This window comes from Apium graveolens, chromosome 2 (assembly GCF_009905375.1).
Source record: "Apium graveolens cultivar Ventura chromosome 2, ASM990537v1, whole genome shotgun sequence".
NCBI classification, from domain to species: domain Eukaryota; kingdom Viridiplantae; phylum Streptophyta; class Magnoliopsida; order Apiales; family Apiaceae; genus Apium; species Apium graveolens.
Window position 1 is genome coordinate 265,754,124 of NC_133648.1, and position 18,819 is coordinate 265,772,942.

General features: G+C 34.6%; 2 protein-coding genes across 2 annotated transcripts; one reads left to right on the forward strand and one right to left on the reverse strand.

Annotated features, from left to right (window-relative positions):
• Positions 1–822: 822 nt before the first annotated feature.
• LOC141708429 (pre-mRNA-processing protein 40A) lies at positions 823–14,981 on the forward strand. The gene is made up of 29 exons (XM_074512076.1): positions 823–959; positions 1,084–1,166; positions 2,938–3,003; positions 3,098–3,412; positions 3,493–3,687; positions 4,193–4,254; positions 4,406–4,475; positions 5,885–5,937; positions 6,017–6,074; positions 6,157–6,476; positions 6,561–6,633; positions 6,840–6,938; positions 7,019–7,087; positions 7,164–7,241; positions 7,410–7,496; positions 8,363–8,397; positions 8,505–8,610; positions 9,091–9,171; positions 9,263–9,355; positions 9,433–9,486; positions 9,767–9,883; positions 9,990–10,088; positions 10,936–10,983; positions 11,105–11,197; positions 11,884–11,991; positions 12,101–12,165; positions 12,566–12,668; positions 14,095–14,529; positions 14,621–14,981. Exons 2-29 carry the CDS (start codon positions 1,134–1,136, stop codon positions 14,756–14,758), a joined length of 3,153 nt encoding a protein of 1,050 aa, XP_074368177.1. The 5' UTR covers positions 823–959; positions 1,084–1,133; the 3' UTR covers positions 14,759–14,981.
• Positions 14,982–16,574: 1,593 nt separating this feature from the next.
• Positions 16,575–18,427, reverse strand: LOC141706283 (uncharacterized). The gene is made up of 3 exons (XM_074509080.1): positions 17,783–18,427; positions 17,603–17,711; positions 16,575–17,127 (listed from the first exon to the last, which is right to left on the reverse strand). The coding sequence occupies exons 1-3, from the start codon at positions 18,098–18,100 to the stop codon at positions 16,649–16,651; spliced, it is 906 nt and encodes a 301-aa protein (XP_074365181.1). The 5' UTR covers positions 18,101–18,427; the 3' UTR covers positions 16,575–16,648.
• Between the last annotated feature and the right edge of the window lie 392 nt (positions 18,428–18,819).

An 18,819-nucleotide genomic window follows, 5' to 3' on the forward strand; every position in this document is an offset into this window, starting at 1 on the left:
AAAAATTCGAGAATAGGTAAATTTAAATTTTATCTTACATGACTGTGAATTTCATTTAAAAGTATAAATTATTAACTAATTATTAGTTATATGTTGTGTTTAAAATTGAAAGTATCCAAATTCATAAATTTCAACTATGAATGGATAGAGTAGTTGAATGGTAAAATTATTTGTTAATTGTTTTCAATCATTTGTTATCCTTATATGGTGATTTTGTCATCCGCGTGAAGCGTAGATCAGTAATCTATCGAGTTAAGTAAGGTTTGATAAGTAATAGTCAATAAATGATGATCGTCTTTCATTTAAACACTTACTTACTCGATTATGTTCGAATTTCGATTAAATGTATGGTTCTCAGGCCAATCGTTGCAGAGCAACTTGTTATCAAATATTTCCGCCAACTTATAAATTTCAATTTTTTAAAATTTTAAGGCTTGTCGCATCAAATAGGGTTTGGAAGCGAAACATGTTTATACAATCCCCTATTTTCACTAATAGTTTCTCGATCCCACCGCTTTATGGTACTATAGGGCTTTATATGATAGCGATCGCTAAATCGAAAGATTCATATCCTCGTGTGCTCTAAAATTCAATTATTTTCTATATCAATATTAAGGTTAATGACCTAAAATATAATAAGAAAAAAGGCTTTAACGATTTATGAAAGCCTTTTTTACAAATTTACAAAAATAACCCACTACAAATGATAAATTCAATAAAATGCATATTTCAAATTTTAATTTGAAAACTAAAATTTACAAATATTCCTTTTAAATCAAAAACAACAATTATAATTTTGGGATTTTTTTATTTAAACCGGTTATAACCGAACAACACTATTTAGAACGATTGCAATCCTTCTCCTCTACACAAACCTAGAAAAGATTCACTCAACACTACTCACCTAGGGCTTTAACGATTGCGAGCTCTCATTCTCTCGCCACATCTTCTACACAGAGGTGCGAATACAATTAATTTATTTAATTTCTGTCACTTTTAATTGTAATTTTAGCTCAAATTGATTCCATTTCTTCAACGCTAATATAATTACCTTTTTTTTATATGTTTTTGTGTTGTATCTAGATATCATTCGGTGATTTTAATCGAGAGAGCTTTGAGTTTCGTGCTCGCGAATGGCTAATAATCCGCAGGCTCCTGGTGGCCAGGTGATCTATTTTATGTTTATATGTTTCGATTCATGTAATGTTTCGATATGCTTTGTGAATTGAAATTAGGAGGATGTGTTTGAGATATGAAGGAATGTATGTCTACTTGCTAAATTATGAGTCTAGTGGTGTCTATCTGATATGCTAAATTACGAGTCTAGTCGTGTGGAAATAGTATCTGATATGCTTCGATATGCTTTGTGAATTGATTATGTTTATATGTTTTGATTCGTGTAATGTTTCGATATGCCTTGTGAATTGATCATGTTTATATGTTTTGATTCGTGTAATGTTTTGATATGCTTTGTGAATTGAAATTAGGAGGCTGTGTTTGAGATATGAATTAATGTATGTCTACTTGCTAAATTACGAGTTGTATTGTGTGGAAATAGTTGTCTGATATGAGGTAATGTATGTCTACTTGCTAAATTACGTGTCTAGTTATGTGGAAATAGTTTTATGATATGAGGTAATGTATGTCTACTTGCTAAATTATGTGTTTAGTCGTGTGGAAATAGTATCTTATATGAGGTAATGTATGTCTACTTGCTAAATTACGAGTCTATTCGTGTGGAAATAGTTATCGGATATGAGGTAATGTATGTGTACTTGCTAAATTACGAGTCTAGTCGTGTGGAAATAGTATCTGATATGTTTGTCTTATGCAGACGTAGTCTTTACGTAAGTACTTTGGGAGTGATAAATGCGTAAACGATTATTCTATGCGTGTTTTGGAAGTTTGTTTGGGAATTAGGTTATCGATAATTGATTAGGAAATGAATTGGTTGGAAGGATAACGCATCAGTCTTTACGTATTTACTTTTGGAATTATGAATTGCAAAACGTTTATCGTATGTGTATTTTGGAAGTTTGTTTGGGAATCAGTTAATTGATTATTGATTAGGAAACAAAGTGGTTGGAAGGATAACGTCAACGTCCAGGTATTATAAGAGATTGAATAGTTTGTGCAGGATAGATTACATTAATGATAAAACATGACTATTTTGTTCTAGCATTAGTTGTTTCTGTATATGATACGGGACTATGATTTAACGACTTCCTTGAAAGCTTTCAGCTTTAAAAAATGGAGTAGTTGTAACATATAATACATAAGCTCGCTCATTAAGGTGCCAATCATAGCATAGATGCAGAAAAATGTTTAGGGAATGCAAGTGTTAAAAAAGAGATAATATTTATTGGATTATATGAAATATGTGTCATTCGGAGAATGTTGTGTTAGTTATCTTTTCGGTATACCTGTAGGGGATTTAGAATTAGTTAAGAACATTGTTATTAAATGTGGTTTACTTGCTAGTTCTAGTTAAATTAGGTATTCGTATCAATAAATATTAATGTAAGTGTGATCCTACATACTCATCCGCTTTAGACTTGTTATTGTATGGAGAACTTATTATCTTGTTAATACTTTTATTAAAGATTATATTTCAGGTTAGGCATAAAAAGTAATTTTTTAGTGTTCAATAAATTGCGATGAAGGGCGTGCATTTATTTAGATTATGATTACGAATTAATTGTGACTATTGAGTTTGTACTAGTGTATCGGAGATTTTATATCAGCCTGACTTTTCGATCTAACATTCATTAGTTTTGAATGGAAACTTGCTCTTTACATGGTTGTCTTAGACAAAACTATACTCAGTGTGAATCATTTAATAAACATCTTTCTTTTTTTGCATTCCTTTTAAAACAAATGAAAACAATTTGATGATTTAGAGCTCCACAAATCTTACGTTTTTGTTTTCTATTATAGACTCTTCGGCCGCCTCAAGTTGGACACATGGGCTCCCAAACTTATGGGCCACCATACCCCATGCAGGTAAACCACATCTTATTTAAGTACCATCTTTTATTTGTTTATTATGTACTAGAGCTAGAGCTGATAGTTATGTGTATGGGCATGATATTTACAGTTTCGACCTATGGCTCCTGCACCGCAAGGCCAACATCCTATGCCGGTTTCCTCAGTAGCACAACAATTTCCTCCTGCCGGACAAGTCATGCATCCTGGTCAAGGGCAGCCACTACAGTACTCTCAACCAATGCAGCACTTACAATCAAGGCCGCTTCAGCCCGGTCCTGTTGCTCCAGCACAGGCTACTCAAATGCCTTACCTTCAGCAAAACATGGGTTATACATCTGGCCAACAACAACAGTATCAACAAGCTGCCCCTATAAATGGTCATGGTTTTGGTGGTCCTGGAGTGTCTCTCTCTTCAACATATACTGTATGGGAGTTCTTTCATTTATTTTTTTCCTTTTCCGTATCTCGGATTTCCTCTTGACTCATTATATTATGCTGTTACAGTATGCTGCTCCATATGGTCAGCCACAGAACACCATGAACATGCCTTCCCAATTCCAACCTGCATCACAGCTACAAATGCCTGCTGTTCCTGTAGCGGGCCAACCTTGGTTACCATCTGCAAGTCAAGGTTTACCGGTTCCTACACCAATGCAACCAACTGGACAACAGCCTGCATCTTCTCCTGGTCCTGTTCTGGTGTGTGCTTGTTGATTGTTTTTATAAGTGTTAGATAGATTTATTGTTTTACTTGCTAGTTACTACCTTGATACATCAGATGCCCCCAGTTCATTTAACCAAAATGAAGTTGGCAGATCAGCTTGTTGCATCTTATACATACTTGAACAATCATGGAAATAACTACTCTTATCAACCCAAAAATTTAGCTGCAAAAGGGTGTCTAAGACAGCTTTCTTCTGTGTGAAATCACCGCTGCAGAAATTTAGGAACAAGCATTAAGAAATTTATGTTTAATCTTATTTAATGGCATATAAAGCGGATATGGTTCCTAGAGCTTATATCATTTTTATAATAATTGAAGTTTGTTAATCCTGTGTTACTTGGATGTTTCTTTTCTTGGAAAAATTATTTATATTTGTTGTATTGTTCCTTGTTTTGGGTTTTATATAAAATTCACACTATGTTTTCTTTACACGATATTTGATGAGCTTATATTTTACTTAATCAGTTGTTGTGTGTACAGGTTGTTAACTCTCCACACACTTCATCTGATTGGCAAGAGTTTGAAGCTAGTGATGGAAGAAGGTAAATCATCCTTTAGGCGTACCTCTTGTGACCAATTGTTGTTATTTTTTGTACTTAAAAGTTACAACTTACTTTTTTCAATATTATATTTATTGTGTACTCATACTACTGTCTGCATTTTTTCCCTCCTGTTGCATTTTCTCACCACCAGATATTATTACAACAAAATAACGAAGCAATCTTGCTGGGAGAAACCGTTGGAATTAATGACCCCTTTGGAGGTGAGGCATTGTTCAAATTTCTCTCTGTTCTTGATATACTATCATAATCTTAATTCATTTGTAGGCATATGCTTTTATATTTCTACTTGAATAGACTTTGTTCACTTATGGGTGCTGTTGGCTCTAGATGTACTTGATATGATCGAAGTTGTTTTTATGTAAATCATCCTTTTATTTGCATGTTCCTCTGGTTTGTAGATGTCATGGAAAGTCAGGGGAAAATAACAACTGCTCTATATCCTCACTGTGAAGGAGGTTTCACTTTCTCAAGGCAGGCAACAATATGCTATTTATGTTTTAATTACTATGTGTAGGAGCATTGCTTATGTGACATTGGTTGTTCGGACCCACTATTGTCTAATCGCAACATATTGCCATAGTCCGTGTTCATTTAAAAAAACGTTTTTCTTGCCCTTTGGCAATGCATCTACGTATCATGGCGTCAATCTTGCTGCGGGTCTTAACTTATTTGTGGTGACATTTGTGTGAAGATGTTAATGATTACATTGTTTGCCAATTTCAAAGATATTTTGCGACCCTACCACTGGACATTGTTTGATGGTTCAGAGTGATTTCCTCAAGCACCCAGTTAGTTTGACTTTTTTCTGTCCATTAAATGATATTTTCCCTAGTGAGGTTTTTTTACCGACAGTGTAGTTGCTAGTCCTATTATGTGTATTAGTTTTATCGATAATATGAGACATTGTGATACTAATTACTGTATGAGCCATGTGACCTTGGATGTGTCCTTTCATGGTGTACATGATCATATGCAGCTAGGCAGTAATTAATTGCTTTTGATATGCTTTTCTGATGTATGATTGTATTACTAATAACTGAGCCAACTAATTAATTGACAATACTACAGGCAACGGCACATATGATTTTGGCCGATCACTAAGTCGATTTAGGTTGTTCTACTTAGTTCAAGTACGATTTGTGCTTGGAGGTTTGAAAATATAAGTTACAGGTCTTTGTTGATAAAAATGTTTGAATACTGATAGTTGACTGGGAAGGTCTTTTAAAGTAAAGAGTAAAGACTCAGTTTATTTAGTTTTTATAGTTTTAAGCTTAAGCTCCTGAAGTTTCCAACTTCACAAGTACTTTGTTATTAGATTAAATATTTACTCTCATATCCTTTCCCTCATTTTCGTTGTTATTTTAACCTTGAATCGTTTCAGGTTATCTTGTAAGTTTGCGGAATATTCCCTTGGTTGATCAAGTTTTCGTTACTAATTCATTTGTACTTTTTGCAGTACATAACTCTTCTATTGCTTTTATTGTATAAAACTTTTGCGCTACATTTCTATATGTATTGATTGTAATTATATAGATGATTGAATAACCATCCTTCTTGTTTTCTATGTGATTGTGCTCTTCATTGCTAATGATAAGTTCTTTTTTGACAGAAAGCTGATGCTTCTACTGTTTGGAAAGAGTTCACAACTGCTGAGGGTAGAAAGTAAGTAGCGCTAGTATTTGCTTAGTAATTTTTTCAATGCTTCGTCGTCAATTTTAATTTATGTGGTTGGCTTCTGCAGGTATTACTATAACAAGATCACGAAGCAATCAAAATGGTCCATTCCTGATGAATTGAAGGTTTGCCAAGAAGAAACTTTACTATATATGAGTACATCTCTTTATCATGCTTTTAACACTCATTCTAATTTAATGCCACCAGTTAGCACGTGAACAAGCTGAGAAAGCAGCTCTAGATGGATCACAGTCCGAATCAGTTATAGCTGCGTCCGGAACTCCGAAAGAAATGAGTGATTTGCCCACTACCACTCTCTCGTCAAACGAAGTGGCTAATATCGCATCGTCGACTACAGTCGGGGTAGTTTCAAGCCCTGTTCCTGTTACACCTGTCAGTGCCCCCCTTATGACCATTTCTGAGTCGGCTACTCCTGTTGTGAATATTGCTGCAGACAATACAAGTGCATTTGTTCCAGGAAGCGTGGGACTTCCTAGTGCCTTGGCTAATGTCAACACAACTCCAGTGTATGATTTTCTGATTGCTATTGTTTTATAGATCTTCAATTTGAAGTTAATATGATATTTACATGTTCTTTTTTGTGAAAACAGTACTGGATCTGAAACTTTAGCTTCACATGATGCTGGAAATTCTTCTGAGGGAGCTTCTGTGCAAGATATTGAGGTAATAATAGCTGTTTAGTGCTCAATAAATTTTTTGATTTTCTTCAAATTATTCTCGTCTCTTTAATGCACTTTCTGACTAGCTAACGTGACTTGCACTCTTTATTGGCCTTCTTAACTACTAGGCCATGTTCAACTTTATAGACTATGGATGCATGAACTCAGTCTTCTTATTAATGTAATTAATTATGATTGTGAAACTGGTAGGAAGCAAAAAAGGGAATGGCGGATGCTGGAAAGGTTAATATGATGCCAGTGGAAGACAAAACTGTTGAAGAGGAACCTCTGTTATATGCCAGCAAGCAGGTACTGAGCCTGGATTTGGACACTCAGGTGATTGACTCTTATATCATTTTTAATCAACTTGAACTTTTATTGTGGTTTAGGAGGCTAAAAATGCATTTAAAGCACTACTGGAGTCTGCAAATGTGGAGGCCGACTGGAACTGGGAGCAGGTACAGTGACTATAATATTCTCAATATTGATGATTATCTTTTGTATCACATGTATTGATGTAAGTTACTGTGCTAGGCTATGCGAGTGATCATAAATGACAAGAGATATGGTGCCTTGAAAACACTTGGTGAGCGGAAACAGGCATTCCATGAGGTATTATTTATAAAAACTTTGCTAGTAGCTCTATGATGGCTCCTCATTCCTCAACCATTTCCTGGGAAAATATTTAGACATGGCTAGAACTACTTCCACTTCTTGCTTTTCAGTTCTGCAAAACCATCTTTTTTTCATGTCTTCATTGTTTAATGCTTGTGCTTCAAGTACTTGACGCAACGGAAAAAAGTGGAAGCTGAAGAGCGGCGCTTAAGGCAGAGAAAAGCAAGAGAGGAATTCACAAAGATGTTGGAAGTAAGTTACTTACACTTAGGAATCCGTGCAGTTAACTTGGTTACCGTTTTGAGTAAGCGTCGGCAGATTGTATGTATAGTAATAACTAACAACTCTTTGTGAATTGAACATTCTGGTCTCATCATATGTTTTACCCCTTTTAGAACTTATTAGTCCTTGTGATGAGACTAATAAAAGTTTTCATCAAAAGACCCATGGTGCCACTAATGAGTTGGAAGTGAATTTCATCTAAATGACGTTTTCCTAACATTATGCTTGCATTCACTTTTGAACACTTTTTGCTCATTTCCAAATGTGTGCTTGGTGCGTTGAAGATAATAATAGGCTATGAGGCTATGTTACTCGGACTCTTCATTTTACCTTTGAGTACCCGTGTCCGACACCTGACACTTGGACATGGATACTCGACTTGGACACTTATTTTAGGCCAAAAACATGTATATTTTTCAAAATGGTGCCGAGTCAGATACTTAGACACGTATCTATGTCGGACACTTTTAGCCGAGTCCGGGTAACATAGATAATAAGAATATGAGTGGTTGAATTATTTATTGAAAAATAGCACGCATAGTTATGTTAGACCTGTAAATATGTATCTTCAACCTTCAAGGTTTTGGGTATCGATCTTGCTTGTATGGATTGGATCACTATAAAGAGGCACAGTAAAATATTAGGAAATATGGGATATTAATTATTACACTGCAAAATAGAAAGGTTTTTTCCTTGCTAAGTGTTGTATGGGTATTTGTATGTATATTTCATCTTTTTAATCCGATTGGATACAAATTTAAAACTTATCTAGCTTTATAAAAGGGGTTACTAGGAAAGCTTTTCTGATCTCCTGATCACTGTTTGTGTTTCTGCAGGAGTCTAGGGAACTCACATCATCCATGAGATGGAGGTAATTAGACTTATTTCATAGTATTTTGCGTTTTCTATTAGTAACCAACCGATGATACAATGCAAGTTATTGTATATGACCAAGTGGAAATTACATTATGGATACAGCAAAGCTGCAACTCTTTTTGAAAATGATGAGAGGTTTAAGGCTGTTGAACGAGCTGGCGATCGTGAAGATCTCTTTAAAAACTATTTAGTGGATCTACAAAAAAAGGTAAACGTCCGGAATAGTGCAAACAAATAGTAAATTGTATGTTGCTCATGTTAATCTGTCTTCTTGACGGGGAATGAAATAATGGGAACTTGGTAGTGGTTGAGTCGTGATTAAGCCATCCAAGTTGATGTGATTTGTTTATTTAATCTCATTTTCACCACTTCTGTTCCATTTTATTACTTGTCCTCCATCACTTTTTCTGGGTTTTAAAGTTCAAGAATTTTGTGTGTGTGTGTGTTTTTTTTGGGGGGGGGGGGTGGAGTAGTCTGCCTCCTGGGGGCTAAAGAGCAGTGGAATAGTTCTTTGAATATATGCATGACATCTGCAATGTATTTGGGGGTATTATGTGTTTGTTGTTATGTTCTAATTATATCTCAAATTATTTGAGAAAATGCGTTGGTTATAAATGTGCTGGTAGCTGCGGAGGTTCTGCAATATACTCTTCATATGTTCTGATTTATATTGGGTTTCTAATTGTAGGAAAAAATAAAGGCTCAGGAGGAGTATCGACAAAATAGACTCGATTATAGAAAATTTCTCGAAACCTGTGGTTTGATTAAGGTATATCTTTTCGAGGCGTATTCTACTTGGAAGAATTTATTTTTGGTAAACATGTATGCAGTTTTTGTTTTATTCTCTTGGGTCATGGCAGGTGGATACCCAATGGAGGAAAGTTCAAGATCGCATGGAAGAAAGTGAAAGTGGTTCCCGCCTTGAAAAGATTGACCGGTTGGAAATTTTTCAGGCAAGTATATTGAATTACATGATTTTTTTTTCCTGTTTTTAAGATCTATGTTTTGTTAACCCCGGGAATTTGAGCAGGAATATATTCGTGACTTGGAGAAGGAGGAAGACGAACAAAGGAAGATAAAAAAGGTACTAAAAGATTGTATTTTCTAATTGTTAAATTTTGTAAAAGTCCTACAATTAAACAGAAACAAGTGGGGTGCTATGTTCAGAGGGTACCCTAGATTCAACTACTAAATCTGCAGTGGGCTTGTGGATACCTAAGTTGGTTGCATATGGGTGATGGACCTAGGGCATATTATTCAGATATGAGATAGATCAGGATTTTCGATATGGACCAAGAATTTGACTTGGGTTTGCTTTCTTTTCTGTATTCTAAATTTTATAATTTTTTTTTTCTGAATTCAAGGAACAAATTAAACGGGTGGAGCGGAAAAACCGTGATGAGTTCCGCAAGATGATGGAGGACGATGTTGCTTCTGGTACTTTTACGGCTAAAACTCTGTGGTTTGATTATTGTCAGAAGGTGAGTACTGAGTTTTGTTCAGATTGACCTATTTTGCAAAGCATCACTATTCTGCTACTTCCTACATACTTAAAGTTTATTGTTTGCCCTTCGGTTATGGCTTTAGGTCAAGGAATCTGCACCTTATCATGCTGTTGCATTAAACTCATCTGGTTCCACACCAAAAGAATTGTTTGAGGATGTTTCTGAAGACTTACAAAGACAGGTACTAGTTCTAAATACCTCTCTTCCCCCCTGTGGCCTAGAAATATCTGTTTTGTTGGCTTACAAGGTTAGATTGATGAATTCATGTAGAGTAAAAAATGACAGAGTATTGTACAGCGGAGGTAGGAATTTGTGGTGAACGAAGAAAACTAAAACAAATAATTTTGTTGCTACTTCCAGTTTAGGCATTTTTGTATTGCTAACAAGCTTCAGATATCTTAAAAACATTTGAGCAACGATTGGAAAGTTCTGGCAGAAGCACGACAAGCACATAAAAAATAAATGATTTTCTGTCTTTAAATAATTTGAAGCTAGATACCAAGCATCCGGGTGTTGAACTTTCTTTCTGTAGAGTGGCTGGTGAATACTAAAGTACTACACCTCAGAAAATAAATTATAGCCTGAAATCTAGTGGAAAAAGCACTATTTATGAAGTTAGTGACACAGGATATCTTGCTACCTAAGATTACGTGGTTTTTTGGGTGGCATGCAGATATGTCCTGGAACTTCTACGTCAGGAAGCGACAGATAATGAGATTGTTTAGTTGACACTTGACACTTTTAATATAATACATGGGAAGTAGAACTTCCTGGGAAATTGAAATTCTCGCCCAACACAGGAATTTCCCCATCTTGATACCCAAGTTTAAGTGCTTTTTTGGGTGGCATGCAAATATATTCAGGAACGGATGATTGCCAGCGATATCTATAAATCATGCAGTTTGTAGTTGGCAGCATGACTAGATGACTCCTTTTAATAAGCAGTATATTTTACCCTCAAGTTTTCCGTGTTTTTTATAAATGGTTTTATGCAGACATTATAGCTTTTTTTTTGCATGCTCTTGCAGTATGATGAAGATAAAGCGAATATAAAAGATGCTCTCAAGTCGGCAAAGGCAGGACTTTGTGTTTACAGATTCTTTATTTGTTTTTCATATTACTTTCCTCTTGAGGTTAGTGTAATGAGATATGTTTGCTTCTTTGTATTATCTCATTATGCGTGTATATCTTTTTCAGATCAGCGTTGAATCAAGTTGGACATTTGAAGACTTCAAGACTGCTGCTGCTGAAATCATTGATTCCGTTTCGGTATCTAGTATCAATCTACAGGTGCAATGTCTTTCTTCTATTATATTTACTTTGATTTTTAGGCAGTAAAATATATGATCTTATGATTGCTTGTGGGCGTGAAATAATACATATCGACTTTGGTCTTATTCTGACATTAAACCTGACAAGTTCGTACAATCCTGTACAGTTACCTAAACCTCACAGTTTCTTTTCAGACCTGTTTGCCTTTCTGCACAATGCACACTAACAATGGTGCTATAGATATTTTCTTTTCTGGTAGTATTTTGAGAAAAGAGAGATCCACTTGCTATTCGTGGTAGCTATAAAAATTGGCAGTTCCCTTTATGGTTGTATTATAGTACCCTTATTTTTCACATATGGAGTGACAATCAGCGGAAACTGAGCCTTGTACTTTTTTGTTTTGGACCATTGTAAAAACTTATTCATGTCACGCCTTAACGATTAACATTCTTGAACTTTTATTGGTAAAAGCATGTTTTAGTAACTAGTGGTAGGAAACTTATCAGTAAATGTAATTTTTTATTTCTGAAACTTCTTTATTGTTTTACTTGGAAGCGTCTTAGTTCCTAAAGTAGTGGTGCAGTTGCGCTTTAGATCGTTTATTGTTTAAAGCAATACGATATTACATTTATTAATACTGGGTACACTAATTACTTTCTTGCTAAAGCTCCTTTTTGCTAACTGTACTGAATCCTACTCTGCAGCTTGTATTTGAGGATCTACTTGAGAGGGTGAAAGAGAAGGAGGAGAAAGAAGCCAAAAAGCGACAGCGTCTTGCTGAAGACTTCAGTGATAAATTGAGGACCCTCAAGGTTTGTTATTGTTATATAAGCCTGAATTTAACATTCTCTTCTGGAATCTTTATATAATATCAACATTACATCTTAGCTTTGCTAACTCAGAATTTCGGTTGTCATGTAGGAGATAACTGCATCATCTGAGTGGGATGAATGCAAGCAGCTTTTTGACGGTAGCTCAGAGTATCGGTAATTCTTTGTCTTAATGATAGAAAAAGCCTAACAACGTGTTCCCGAGTTTAATTGTGGAGAGAAAGGGAAAGATTTGTACTTATTTTTGTGTGCAAAGAGAGGAAGGAATATAAGTCAATTTCTCTCCAAAATATTCTTTTCAATAATAGGATGATTTGGAGAGACAGATAAATTGCAGTAATAAATATATTGATTATTTTAGTTTATCTTTAATTTCTGTAAAAAACTTGGGAAGATTAGGAAGAAAACTATATATCAAATCATCTCTTCTCTCCCAAATTCAATTGCTTTCTTTTTTCGTGTAAAAACTCGGGAACATAGTGTAACTTTTAATTAGATGATTACTTGAAGTTAATCTTTGATATATCATCTGCAATTTTATTTATGGCAACTATAGATCAATTAAAGAAGAGAGCTCGGCTAGGCAGATTTTTGAGGAACACATTGCACGTCTACAAGAGAAGGCAAGAGAGAAGGAACGAAAACGAGAGGAGGAAAAGGTATCCTATTTTATAAAACTGTAGTGCGAATCTCTGTCTTATTAAATGTTACTTTCAAGATAGGTGATATATAAATAGTACATTATCTTGGTGTTTGGTCTTTAAATATCTATCTGCGAAAAATTGTGGCTGATCTACAGTTGTAGTAGCATGATATATGATTTAACAACACCAATTGAGAAATCCTTATTCTTTTATACTTGTATGAATCTCATAATCAGACATGAAAAGTTTTTTTTTCCTCCCCTTAAATTTTGTAGTCTCTCTTCTCTGCCAGCATACATTTTATAAATCATTTGCTCAATGTTATGCAAGGAATATCTCTCAGACCCATGTACTTATGCACTTAAGTAATGCCATCTAAAATAGTTAACCAGGCTATCTATTTTTCCAATTTCAATCCTGTCTATGTTCTTTTTCGAGACTCCGGTTTGTCAGATGCTTGTTGCTGAAAGTGATGAGTGTAAAGTGAGGGATATGAAACGATTTGATCGTAGGTCTTTGGAGGATGATGCCTTGTCTGATGCATGTTCCCTTGTGAATCTATTTATACTCTATTATTATAACTGAATTAGAGATTTTTGGTTGGTTGTTGGTTAACATTATATATATGTATATAAGGTTAAGGTCAAATCGGAACCTTGTACTTAATATTTTTTTTGTAAATTATAGAGTATGGTGCAGTACACAATTTTTTTTTTGTTATATTACATAATTTTTTAAAGAACAAATTATTTTTCACGTGACAGAACTTGTACTTCACTCTTATAATATGTGTATAGAAATGACTAGGTAAAAAAAAGAAATAACTAGTAATAAATATAATACTAAGAAAAAGTATTATGTTCTACAACTTGATATATGAAATAGTTTGAAGGTTCTGATATTAAGGTAGTTTTAAGTGTAACCCGACCCTATAGCTATACTATACTATTAATATATGAATAATAAAATTTAAAATATTTAAAATCCGTGCAGCACATGGGTTATAAGCTAGTTTATATATATTGGTAAAATGTATCTACAATTAACTGCAGATTATTAATATATATGATTTAGATTAAAATTTTAAATAATGTATAACTTTTAATAAATTTAAAAGCAACTTTTTAATATTTCGATCCATGCTTTGCACAGGTTATGCACATTCTTGTATAGTATAAATGATTATGGGCTTGTACCAATATGCTTTCCCATAATTGCTCCTACGCTATTAAGCATGAAGTCATGAACAAACTTGTGCAATATGGTGTAATATCACAGTGCTAGTACATTATAGGTAAATCGAAGGATCCTTAGTCTCTCAGCTGCCTAGTATCACCTCCACTTTTACCTTTGTTGTGCCATATACACTTTTGCCGGAAAGTGAAGTACTTTTCTTTTTGGGTTATTGTCAAGTTTCTAACTGTTTTCCTTGCATTTGTAGGCTAAGAAAGAAAAGGAGAAAGAGGAAAAAGAGAAGAGGAAGGAAAAAGAAAGACGAGAGAAAGAGAGAGAACACGAAAAAGATAACGAGACCAGCGTTGATCGGTCTAACAAGGACGAGGGTGAGAATCTAGATGTTACTGACAATTATGTCCACAAAGAGGATAAGAAAAGAGATAAAGACAGAGAAAGAAAACACCGGAAGCGGCACCATGGTGATGTAAATTCAGATGAGGATGAAAAAGAGGATTCTTATAAGAAGTCTCGTCGACATGGCAGTGAAGATGAAAAAGAGCACTCAAAGAAGACCCGCCGACATGGCAGTGATGATGAGAACGATGAAGGAAAGAAGTCCCGTCGTCATGGCAGCGAGGATGAGATAGAGGATACAAAGAAATCCCGTCGTCATGGCAGTGGGCGTAAAAAATCTAGGAAGGTAGGTAATTTTTTGTGATTTAAATTTATTATTACTTATAAATTGGTCAAGCCTTCAAGGACCTACCTTGTTTTATATTTTCTCTTGGCAGCATGCTTATACACCTGAGTCGGATGGTGAAAGCAGACACAAAAGACACAGGAGAGATCACCGTGATGGTTCTCGTAGAAATGGTGGTCATGACGAGCTAGAAGACGGGGAACTTGGAGAGGATGGTGAAATTCAGTAGAGCCTACTCAGGATACTGTAGGTTGTTTTTAAAAGACAGGACTTCTATATCAAAAAAGAAAAGAAAAAGGTCAAGACTTGAAGTCGATCTTTACATTTGTTTTCTTTAATCTGCTATGTTTGTTACCTGCAAATGTTAACTTTTTTTGTTAAATTTTTTATCTGGATTACCTCCACAAAAATAGTAGTACCTACATAAAACTAATTTCCATCTTTCGGGGATACATTTTTTGTGATAGAGATGCAATTTTGTCCCTTTTATAGGCTTATATAATACCGTATGCGTCTAAAAAAAGAACTTGCCTAACTATTTTTTTTTTGGTAGATCTGCTTCTGTTTATAAAAAGTTCTGTTTACAAAAAGGTGTTGCTAACCTTGAAATATTAAAGGTTATATATCTTTGATGCAAGAAAAACAAATGTAGATGGTCAAACTAGAGTAAGAGATCAGTGTTATTGTTATATATCCCGTTGTAAGAGATCAGTGTCATCGTTATGCATCTTGATATACTTGTATGTACTTTGTGGCATAGAACCCTAATATGGTTGGAGTCCTTGCAGTCTTTCATGTTTTGGAAGATTTACTTTGGGACTGGAGAAATTCAATATATGTTGGAGTTGAACTTGTCATTTTTATGCAAAAATAATAATTAAATTATTATAGAAAGCTAAGGAATTTAAGTGTGAAAATGATGTACAGAAATGAACCCTAGCCTTGTACAAGTGAAACACCCAAACCCAACCAAAAACTAATATCTAAAAAGCTCTTCTTCGCCATAGCTTCATACATACCCCATCCCCTGCCCCTTGGGTATCAAAACCCATGGATTTGAGCAATAGCGATGAATAATTTTTTCAACCAAACATGAGGTATATGTTCCTCCCTTGTGTAAACATGCGTTTAGAATGAACAAAACTGATATTTGAGAAGTGGTATTCGAGTATAATTAAATTACAGGAAGGTAAGGGTTTACTTGATTTGTGTTGTGCTCGAGAGAATTTTTTTTGATATATAATAATTTTTTTAATCCTTTGTCATTTAATAAGAAATCACATTCACGTAATTCTTTTTAGAGTTTGTTTCTATTTAGGTCCGTACTCTTATTTTCCAGGAATAATAAATCACACGTACATAGTAAATTCCCTTGTTTATCATATCTCGGGCAATGGCCAAAAATACCTTTTTTTTAAAAAAATGGTAACAAGAATACCACTTTTTCAATTATATGGCCAAAAATACCCATCTAATACGTATTTGTAAAATGGATAACTCTAATACGCATTTGAGAAATGTGTATTAGGTAAAAAAATTAAAAAGAAAAAGAAAAAAACAAAAACAAAACAAAAGACACGCATTTCTGAAATGCGTACCATCAAAAGTCAAAGGGTGATACGCATTTCCAAAATGCGTATCTTCTTTATATATATATTTTTTTTATTTTTTTTAAACATTTTTTTACACAAATTACTCGTTTGTTAAATGCGTATTAGTAATACCCAACTTAAAAATGCGTATTAGAGTGATATTTTTAGCCATATACTTGAAAAAGTGGTATTTTTGTCACAAATTCTAAAAAATACGGTATTTTTGTCATTTTTTATCATATCTCTAATCATATTAGATCATTCTCAATAGAATTAACGACCCAACCTTCATCTTTCAATCATTCCTATTAACGCATTGGGTTCGTACTATGTACTGCATAGGGTTCATATTATGTACCACCATAATTTAATTATACCCATTAAGGTATTGGTTCGTACTACATAATTTGAGAAACTAATTTATTTGCGGCCCTCCTAAATTTTCGAACTGCGTTTTGCTGGAGATCGACAAAGACAGTGAATGCGACTAAAAGAGGTATCTTAAGTAGCTTTTAAGAAGTTCAAATTTACAATCTAATCATGTCCATTACAATATCACTGCTAATATCTTCTAAAATGTAATCTGCTATCTCCATGCCTATCCCTTTTCCCTGTTCAGCATCATTCCATTCTTCTGCTGAATCCAGCATGTCTCTATCTATTAGCTTGTTTGGGTAATTTGCATGCACAGATTGTGCACTCCATTCCCAAATATTCTCATGCAAAATCTTGCCAATTGCCTCAGCTCCCATAGGTTCTCTAAGCTGTCGCTGCCTTCTGTTCTTCAATCTTTGAGTCTCTACAATCTCCTTCACACAGTCAAACATTAGTTGCCTCGTCTGCTGCAACGCCAACTTGACCTTTGTGTATTGAGAATAAGAATCAGGCTTATTGACTTCACTTGTTTTTCCTGATAAGAAGTTTTGTAGTGAATTATAGGAATCTGAGTAGATATAGTCACTAGAGATTTCGTCCTGCATTGTCTTCATATCTTGGATTGTTTGATCTACAATAAGTTGGCATGAAGTTAGAACTAATGAGTAGCAAGTATCAAGTATGTAAGGTGTCATTTGTGCTTGTTACAGTAGGCAGGTTCACATTACTCGGACTCGGCTAGAAGTGTCCGACATGGACACGTGACCAAGTATCGGACTCGAAAACATTTTGAAAAATATACATGTTTTTGGCCTGAAATAAGTGTGTTCGAGAGTTCATGTCCAAGTGTCGAGTGTCCGACACGGGTACTCGAAGGTAAAAAGAAGAGTCCGACTAACATAGAGACCGGTTGATGCTCAAAATTTTTAATTAAGTTTAATAAAGCTTCATTCATCATTTGATTCAAGATTTTAATAATTCTTTAGGCAGGGTACCTTCTTGAGTCTTATTAGTGCTCAGTGGTGTCAGTGTGTGAGTATCAGGTACTTTTAAGACTTAATCGCCTCTCCAAAAAAAATAAAAGGCTTCCTGGTAGAGAGACTTACTGGTATGAACAGGTGAACCTTCATTAGATAATGTTGCTTCAAGTACTGAAACAGGACTGAGTTGTGTTCTGTCTTCTGTAAATTTTTCCATCTTCATATCTGTATCAGCCTGCAGTTATTTTTCTCAGTAAATATTTTTGTTTAACATAGGAACAAACAGTGGAAAAAAATTGCTTGTACCTCTACTTCAGTAACTAGATTCCCAAGTTTATGCTTCCCTTTTCGAAAAAATGTATCTTCTGCAGTTTTTTGGCTTCTACCACCTCTCTTCACTCCAAGAATATCAAGCAAAGCCTTTGCAGCACTTGAACAACTTGAAAAAAATTTCCTTCTGAACAATACTTCACTCTTAAAAAGTCTGTTTGAAGTGCTTCTCTTGGAAAGTAACACATTTTTTCGACACCCTTTGTCGATAAGATGAATCTCCAAGACAAAAGGCTCTTGCTGTTCTTGAAGCAGGTCTCCAAGTTGTTTGGTTACAGAGGCAGTGAAGGCCATGGGAGATTGTGATGAAGAGAAGAAGAGCAAAGATTTTGAGGTGTCAGTAGAGACAATAAAAGAAGAGATGAGAAGGTATAGTTGTTTGTTGTAGGTGTTGTATTTATGGGGATATCTGTCAGTTAGGGACTGCACAAGAATAGATTTATTACAATTTTTGTTGTGTTTTCTTAAATAGGGCCGGAGAGTTGGGTGAAGGAAGGTAAAGACAAATAAGTGATTTCAACAAACTGCTGACATATACGACATTTCTTTGCATGTCAACACACTTTCTTGGCCGTTTATTCTTTATGTTATATGGTACCTAGCTACACTAAAAAGATGCCATGTGTATTAGAGCACTCTGATAGAGGTTGCCAATGAGTTGTCAAATCTTATATGACACGACATCTTTGGTTGCCAATTTATTGGAGTTGTATGGTTGTCAAGAGGTTGTCTACCAAGCTTGCCAAAACATGATAACTTCCTAAAATGGTTAAAATACATATATAAATGCAAAAAGTTTATATCAATAATATATTTTTTAGTTTATGAGTCATTTACAATTTAATTTAAAAAATCACATAAACAACAATTAAAAGTTGCTAACTATTGGAATAGAATGTTGCCAAGTTGATATAAAATTGAGTGAAAATAAAATATTAATATATATGATGATTTGACAAAGTTGACAACTAACTTGACAACCCTTATTCGAGATACTCTTAAGGGCGATGTGA

Excerpts from the sequence above, each read along its gene's own strand:
- LOC141706283 (XM_074509080.1), bottom strand. The coding sequence starts at position 18,100 with ATGGCCTTCACTGCCTCTGTAACCAAACAACTTGGAGACCTGCTTCAA. Across the intron at positions 17,712-17,782 it reads ATCTAGTTACTGAAGTAGAG|GCTGATACAGATATGAAGAT; the intron begins GTACAAGCAATT and ends AAATAACTGCAG. Across the intron at positions 17,128-17,602 it reads AGGTTCACCTGTTCATACCA|ATCAAACAATCCAAGATATG; the intron begins GTAAGTCTCTCT and ends AACTTATTGTAG.
- LOC141708429 (XM_074512076.1), top strand. The coding sequence starts at position 1,134 with ATGGCTAATAATCCGCAGGCTCCTGGTGGCCAG. Across the intron at positions 1,167-2,937 it reads CGCAGGCTCCTGGTGGCCAG|ACTCTTCGGCCGCCTCAAGT; the intron begins GTGATCTATTTT and ends TTTCTATTATAG. Across the intron at positions 6,634-6,839 it reads CTTCTGTGCAAGATATTGAG|GAAGCAAAAAAGGGAATGGC; the intron begins GTAATAATAGCT and ends TGAAACTGGTAG.